Source organism: Nymphaea colorata, chromosome 1 (genome assembly GCF_008831285.2).
Source record: "Nymphaea colorata isolate Beijing-Zhang1983 chromosome 1, ASM883128v2, whole genome shotgun sequence".
NCBI lineage: Eukaryota > Viridiplantae > Streptophyta > Magnoliopsida > Nymphaeales > Nymphaeaceae > Nymphaea > Nymphaea colorata.
The window spans coordinates 38,910,957-38,919,426 of NC_045138.2; the positions used below are offsets into that span (position 1 = coordinate 38,910,957).

Here is an 8,470-nt window from a genome sequence, read left to right on the forward strand (position 1 = left end):
CAGTTTTTTTGCGACGTTAATGCATTTGTTAGTGTGCCAGTCAGGCTGTTGTTTGTCAGAAACCTACAGTGAAAGTACTGTTTGTAACATTGTTTACATGCCAGCTGCTAGTTAGGAGAGAAAATTCAAAAACATGCACTTACAAGAACATTAACTTTGTGCCTCCTAAAGATTTTGGCACCTCACCTGTCAGGTTATTAAAACTCAGGTCACTGCAAGAAAAAAGAAAAGCATAAACAATTATGCAATAAACACTAATGACTATTAGAGAGGAGAATCAACCTAGCATTTTTCAGTTTTAGTCTCTACATATTAATTACTAGCTTACAGTAGTTTCAAGCCTTTGAGTGCACCAATATTTTCAGGAATTTGACCAGACAGCATACAATTGCGCAATACCCTGCCCATAAGACTATAGTGCATCAGTTCCTTTTCTATGCTGAGAGAGACAAATTCACAAGAGAAAGACAAAGTGGATAATTAATTCACAGTGTTTTTAAGCCAGTCATTTTGCTTATGTCAGGGAAGTTTGAACTTGTTCCACTTATGCCACTAACTACCCTGCAGATCATGAAAAGACAAAAGTTCATGACACTTAGAACTATGACAGATAGCAACAAAGAAGAACATATTAACTTAATCATATAACATACAACTTTGATAGTTTTGTCAAGCTGCTTAGGCCAGGGGGAATGGGCCCCATAAGATTAGTGCCTTGAATTTCTCTGGAAGAACAATGAAGCATCAGCAGAAAATTCGTTAAGTACTTTTTTTTATTTTTACCTATTACTAACAAAAGCAATATAACTTACAGGATAGTTAGGTTCACCCACTTCCCAATAAATTCAGGAAACTTCCCGGAAAAGGCATTGTCACTTATCCTACTGCAGTGCAGAACAAATTTTCAACCAAGCCATTCCATTAGTAATGTGGTCAAAGTAAACGTTTTTTTTTTTTTTGGTGAGAATCTGGTTGAACGCATCAGTTTGATTTATAATGATGCTATCAATTTTTTGTGTTAAAATAAAAAGTCCTGAATTCATTGGAAACATTTGCTTTATCAAATTTGGTTTACAGAAATATTGTAATCTAAAACAGTAGATCATATACATCCATCACATTTCCAGTAATTATGACTTCTAACAACAGCTATTTCTCACTCTTCTACATCTTCATTAACAGACTTTCTTATGAAATTTGACATGGATATGATTCTTGCAATGCAAACTCGCAGCCTTTTTCTTCAACATTTTTGGAGCTTTTGGAAAAAATGTCTATTTCTGCCATTGATTCTCATAGAAGTGGAGGACCCTTTCCAAATTCCAACCAAATTTCCTGTAGCTACTTTGCCCAGACAAGCAAACAAGTTAAACGTCCCATGTGTGAACTTCGATCATCATATTCAAAACAAAGTAGCAACTTTGATTAAGAATAATTCTAGCTACATAGATTACTGAAGCCAGGCAGTATAAGCTATGTTCGTTCAGTTCATTCACAAAGAATACATAATGAAACTGGAATGAGACCAAAACTGTCCTTCTAACTGATACTTGATAGAAAGGAAAATTGGCTTACAAATCAGTCATATTTGTCAAGCTTTTCAATGTTTGTGGCAATTCTCCACTAAAATTATTTGATGAAAGGACCCTGCATTCAAATTTAAGAAACAAAAGTTGATTTTAGATAAGGTGAACCAAAGTTACCAAATGAGATATGTCAAATCTTACAGCCTCTCCAAATGGATCAAATTTCCAATTTGTGGGGGAATATTTCCAGATAACTGGTTCCCTTCAAGTGATCTGCAGTTTCAATTTTCAAAGAACACCAAGTCAACATGGCTGAAGCATATCGTGAACCAATGCATTTAGACTCTTGGAAGCAGTTTTAACTTACATATTCTTGAGGGTCATGATGCTCCCAAGTTCCTTTGGAATAGGACCAGATAAGCGGTTCCCCATGAGAGATCTGCAAAGGTTAGCGGACATCGTAAGTGGCAATGTACCCAACCGCAGGATTAAGGAGGGAAGATCGAAAGGTTACATATTGCCTTTTAACAAAATGACTCCTAGAATGGGATCATGACAAAAGCCTTTTGAATACTGAGAACCTTCACCATGCAAGCATGACAAGTTCATGTTGGCAAGCAGCTACAACGACGTTCAGACCCAAGATTAGCTGTCTATCTGGTAATGCTGATCCCTTAGGTTGGACACCAGGCATTTGCTAGTAAAAATGCAAATTTAGGACTTGATTTCCTGAAGAGGAAGAACCATATTAAGTCTTCAGCATTACTGAAACCAGCAATGGCAGAAAAAGAGATCCAAGTCACAGCAGATCACGACTTTGAACTTTTCATTAGACTTGCAGTCTACTAACAAACTGGTGATGGGTGCAAAAGACATCAAGGCATGACTAACACAGCACATGCGTAGGGGGTGTTTGATAGGTGGAGACATTCTTTTTCTGTCAATTAATCCGCTAAGAAAGGGGAAAATGTCTGTCGACAGTTATAAAAAAAGGAATGAGAAAGGAAAAATATCTTATAGACTGCAGGTGCCATTTTATTCTGCTACAATTTTTAAGCAAAATAAACTGCAAAAGCACCAAAAGGAAATAAAAGGGACCATTACGACATACATATTGACGATTCGGAGCGCAGCCCATTCCTTTGGTATTGTTCCACTCAAGTAGTTGCGAGTGAGATCACTGATAGCACAGAAGAATCGGTAAAATTAACTAAATGTAGAACAGTAGAAGGATGAAATATATATATATATATATATATATATATATATAGAGAGAGAGAGAGATTTACAGTTGGCCAAGATGTTGCAATTTAGTCAGGTTCTTCGGAAGTATTCCGGCGAGGCCTTGAGATTGGAGCAGTCTGCAACCACCAATTCATACTCTTTCGATCATGTGGCCATTTCAGAAGTTTTTTTTTGGAAGCTACATTGATAGCCTATTCTTCTTCGAAAAGTGCGGGAAGCAAGAATTTTTGAGGAAAAAAAAAGGACGAACGTTAAGCTGTGCTTTCCGTTCAGTTCAAGGACACACGAAAAGCACCCCTCCCCAACAATGAGTGAATTCATGCCTACTATCTGTTTAAGCAATTCAAACTGGTCCTTGAATAAATAAGAAAAACAGTTTTCTTTCCAACAAAATTATCAAAATTTCCTTCAAAAGAGATCTTATATCCAATAACAATAATCTAATATAGAATGCAATATCAGTTTTTTCTTCAAGTACATATGGGTATTTTGTTCGAGTATATAACTGCAGTAACAAATATCAAGGATCGATTTACCAATCGTAATCACATCGCATAGCAATAATTTGGTTGGTCATTTAGGAAAACCCATTAAATGTAATAGCATAGCAATAATTTTTTAGTATTAACAAGGCAAAGTTATCTAAAACCCATCAAATGTTTTTTTTTTTTTTCTTCTGGGTACCTTCTCAAGAGCACTTAATGAGCTGACACCTTCATACAAAACGCCTGCGTGAGACTAACCACTATATGACAAAAATCCCCTTTAAACATTTTGTTCAATACCTGCAATGGTTATTAAGTTTAATGCCAATTATACACATATTTAAATGTTTATTAGCACTTCTTCACTTTTTCTATAAACCGAGTCCATCGGGGAGCCACACTTTTATAGAAAACTAATTGACAAACACGGACAAGTTACGTCAAGAGATGGAGCTTTCAATTTAATACGCTTTTCAACCCTCTCTTACCATTTCTTAACAACATGTAATGGTTTAATGTTAATTACAAACATATCTAAATGCACAAGGAAAGCGTGTGACAAACAAAAAATCTAATGGACAAGACGCCAGTTAGTTAAATATATGTACAGGCACTGTTACTTTAAAAATTTCGAAGTTTAAGGAACACTCATATGTAAAAAGCAAAACTTAAGGAAGTATCTATGTGTAAATAAAATAAATTCTGTAGGTTGGTGAAGGCAATGGCCGACAGCAGCCACATATTGGCTCCGCTGATATATATATATATATATATATATATATATAAGAGATAGAGAGAGAAAGATTACATGCTGCTAACGTAACAGTTGGTAGTGTTTATTGACCGAGTGTTGTTTATTGGCCCAGTACATTGAACATCGTTGGCGAATCCCTTCACGGGGTTCAGGTCGACCCATCCTGATAAACCACTGCAAGGGTTAACGCTGAAGTTCCAGTTCTTCTTCCCCAGGATGCTACCGATCTCCTTCAGAGCAGCCCCTGCATTTTGCAGTTTCAACGCCATTAAATAGCATTACAGAAAACAGAATATCAATGTTCATTGGCCATAAATATCCATGCATTTTGTAAGGAAAATCAAGTTCAACCAGTAATCACTCCCGATCTGACTCGATTCTCCCGCTCGTGGACCGGGTCAGACACTCTGGACACCGTCCATCTTCAAGATGACAGGTCGAGAATGGATGGGCAGTCGTCGGTAGGAGCCGTTCATCTTCACCTTTGAAGACGAACGGTGACCAGAAGCGTTCTTCGGATCTCATCCATTCTCGGCCGGCCGGACTTGGAGGTAATCAGAAGCACGCTTTTCTGGCCCAGAATTTCTAGTGACCGGCGGGTTTCTTCTTGGTGTACTGCTGTCGGAAAGAACTTCCAGTATCTTGGAAATTCAATGAAGAATGTCGCTCCAAGACCAAAGATGGAAGCGCCAATCAAACATAAAAAAGCGGCAAAGAAGCTCATGCATAATCAAATAAAACAGAGATAGAGAAAGAGGGGCATACGAATTGGTGGTACTTACTTTCGCCCGGACCCAGAGAACAGTTGGAAGTTTGTGCCAAGGTGAAATGTAAGGAAGAGACTAAGAGTAAGAAGAAGCTAAGGGAGAGAAAGAGGGTGGAGGAGCTCCAGCGATCAACTCGGCCGCCAATGATTAATGACATCTTATTCACTCGCTTCGTTTGACGGCGTCGGCTACTCTGAAGCGTCTTTTAGAAGCCTCGGCAGCGGTGGACCGAGACTGCGGAGGGCAGATCAGGTCGACCAGCTGCACGGAATGAGGAGAGAAAGACGGCGTCGCCTGATCTTGATCCGATCACTCCATCAACTCAGCTGCTCTACCAGGCCGTCATCTGGCCGGACAACTAACAGCTTTCCGAGAGGTGGAGAGAAAGTCGGCTGGCATGTACAGTTTGCCAGCGGTGGTGCCAGTTCTCGTGAGGCTTAAACCAAGCGACGCTTATCCACTTGCAACCCCAGCAATTAATTATATGAGTTTTTTGTATTCTTATTATTTATTATTTATGTTGTATAGAATTAAAAGTAATATAAAAAATATTACAAGTTTTTTCTCAGGCAAGAAATCCGTTAGTGAAACTGACCGTTGATTATCAACATACGGAACACGTAACTATGCATTTTTTACCAACGCATTGTAGTCCGTCAGTGAAAAAACAAAAGTGGGGCTCGTCGATGGTATGCATCATCGTTAGTATGACACTTATGGTATCAGTGACACTAACATCCATGTCCATCGGTACAAGTCAGACATATACTGATGGTTTACCAAAACCGTTAGCAACACATTTAGTGACGTTTTCTACTTTTTTTTTCATTGTAGTGAAGAAGTGAAAAGTGAGGACGGAGTGGGTGGAGGAATCTAAATTTGAGAAAACAGCAGAAAATCAAACATTTTGCAAAAAACCACTTATTTTTTTAAGTTCCAAGTTTTGACTTGTCTACCACCTTAAATTATTTATGACCTTCTTCCTGTGAGGTCCAAATTAATTAGCGACTGTTTCTTCAGTCAATCCTGTTCTGCTTTGACTCGCCTTTGGACGGACCGATGGAGTCTAAAATTAGTATCAACCTTTTCTATTGACAAGTACCGAAAACGACACACCAATCCACTACACAAGACATGAAAGTTGAAATTAATTAAAAAAAAAATTAGTACAATGGAGAACATGTATATTGTGTTAGCATAATTGCATCCTGAGTCGAAACCCTTGTTCATTCCCCTTATTCTCTAAGTATTAGATTTGCTTTTGGTATGTTCCGAATACATTCATTATGGTTCAATTTGTATATCAGTGCTCTTTTTTTACAATGTAATAAATTGATATTATTAAAATAGTGTAATAAATTGATACTATCAAAATTTGAAACGAAAACTAACCGCATATCATCTTCTGTCTTGTGTATTATACTAACTCCCTGAGACATAATAAAAAAAACATGTATAAACTTACAATGTTCATAACAAAAAGGAGAAATTATCCTAAAATCAACAAAATTCAGCATAAGGAAAGGAAATAAACCAAACGATCGACGATGAAGGCAATCCAAAAGCCCAATGGAGAATTAATGAAGTAGACAAAAGTTGCAGTACACAAGTGTTCTCCACACAACACAACAATTACATATTCTTTAATTTGCCAAATACTTGTCATTGAAATTGAGGGACCTAATTATTAGGAACAGAAATTGGAGAAAGATAAAAACCAGGTCACCACCTAGTTCACCTTTTATGTAGGTTGTCAATAGTAAGCATATGTGAATGTTTATGTTAATCACATGATTATTTTGACGACTTAGAACTCCGAAGCTCGTGAATCCTATTTCAAAAAAACAAATGATTGATTGGTTACAAAATCAGAGCAATTTGAGAAAAATAAAATTTTATTTTATAAAGAGGACACTAAAGATAAAGAAATAATTTAAAGATATTTTAAGGATATCCAAAAAAAAAAAAGATGTCAAAAAATAGGCACGTGAGAGGTAAACTTTTTTTGTATGAAAAAGCAACTTGTCATTAATAATATATGCTGTTGTTGATTGTGTTTGATAGTCTTATATCTTAAATTTAATATTGCATTAAAAGGTATGTTTTAGGAGGTTCTCAATAAACAACCAGAGAATCTTAATAACATGAAACTTAAGTTCATGCTACATGTTAAAAACCATAAATTTGATATAATAAGAAAATTAGATTACAGCAAATTTGAAATATACAATCAAACAAACAACCTAAGAGAAGTTTGACAACAGTAAATAATATATGACTGTTTTATATATTTTCTCTTTTTATTCTACATATCAAATTATGTTATCGAACCATGCACCCAACGAGGGGCCGTCACTGTTTCCGAGGGATGCAAAAATATTATGACAATAAAAGAATTACAAGTGCCTGGTAGCCAATTTCGAGTTTTTAAAATGACATGGTCCTAAGAAAGAATATAAACAGATTTTGGTTCTTGTCTAACAATTTCTCCAGTTCATTCTTATCTTTGCAGGTTTATCATCTCCACTCAACTCTCATCTTCTCCCTGGATTATTGATTCGTACTCTTGTCAAAGTGTTGTCGGCCGTCGGGTCCATCCTTTTGGATTTAATCTCCTCTCAGTTAATCAACTAATGTTTTATCTTTCCACCTTGGTGGGTGGGATTTGATTGGTGAGGCGTAAAAGTAACTTGAAGTTTGATTAAAAATTTTTCTAGTTTAAAATGTTTACCGATATTGCAATATTGATTACTTTTCCTGGAGCACGCTGTGGATGTTGCACCCCATCTGGCTGCTGGCCATGGCGGCCAATGCTCGCCCGGATGGCCATGGCTAGTTTCTCTCTGACGGAAAGGCACGAGGGGAGCACGGTGTGGATATATGCTGGTCATTTCAGCTGCACCGGCAACATATCTACAGAGGGGTAGAGAAAGTCTGACCGGCCGGCCTTTATATTGGCGATCGACGGCAAGCCTTCAACCTGTTCCTACCTCTTATCAGCGTCAAAAACTGGATTTAATTTCTATTATTAACTCTTGCTGTTCTAGTTTAAAAAACTTTTGACGGCATCATGAGAAGAAAAACGCGTGGAAAGTATGATTATCAAAACAAGGAAAGGAAAAACAAAGTGTTAGGAACAATTCACAAAACAACACTCTGTCGTACACTCAAGAGAAGGTTAGAAGCAAAAAGGAAGAAGACAATGATTTACGTGGTTCGGAGCAATGATCTCCTACATTTACGGTCGCACAGATCTCTTGTATTCTCTCTCTGATGAACACACAGACACCCTCACAGAAGCGGCGGCCATCCTCTAAACATAAGGATTAGGGCAAACCCGCATTTGTACAAAATAACATATATGCCCTTACATAAGAAAAAATTTTCATATGAGTGTCCAGTATGGATCAAGTTCCATACACCAACACAAAGACACCAAAAGTGAAAGTAGAGACTCAAATTTTTAGAAAAGTATGATAGCGATATGGTTGATGTAACTCGAGCAAGTTGGCGTACTACTAGAAAGCAAGTGGAAATGGGAAGAAGCCAAGTTTTTTGGAAAAGTCCACTTACTTTTTAGATGCCAACTTGCTTATTAAACTTAAACATGGGCAGAGCTAATTGGGGATGGGAAAACCAAACTTACCACTTATAATAATTTTGAAAGCAAAACTTTTTTTTCCCAGTAAAACC

The 8,470-nt window shown here is 37.1% G+C and overlaps 1 protein-coding gene across 1 annotated transcript in view; it reads right to left on the reverse strand.

Annotated features, from left to right (window-relative positions):
- The window catches only part of LOC116246728 (uncharacterized), a 29,403-nt gene extending 24,165 nt beyond the window's left edge, over nt 1–5,238 (reverse strand). The window contains exons 1-13 of the mRNA XM_050075709.1: nt 4,793–5,238; nt 4,065–4,254; nt 2,816–2,887; nt 2,638–2,706; nt 1,894–1,965; nt 1,728–1,799; nt 1,576–1,647; nt 813–884; nt 654–725; nt 490–561; nt 329–412; nt 144–212; nt 1–63 (exon numbers count right to left, since the gene is read on the reverse strand). Coding sequence (XP_049931666.1) covers nt 1–63; nt 144–212; nt 329–412; nt 490–561; nt 654–725; nt 813–884; nt 1,576–1,647; nt 1,728–1,799; nt 1,894–1,965; nt 2,638–2,706; nt 2,816–2,887; nt 4,065–4,254; nt 4,793–4,934 — 1,121 coding nt within the window. The 5' untranslated portion in view covers nt 4,935–5,238. The remainder of the gene's footprint in view (nt 64–143; nt 213–328; nt 413–489; nt 562–653; nt 726–812; nt 885–1,575; nt 1,648–1,727; nt 1,800–1,893; nt 1,966–2,637; nt 2,707–2,815; nt 2,888–4,064; nt 4,255–4,792) is intronic.
- Between the last annotated feature and the right edge of the window lie 3,232 nt (nt 5,239–8,470).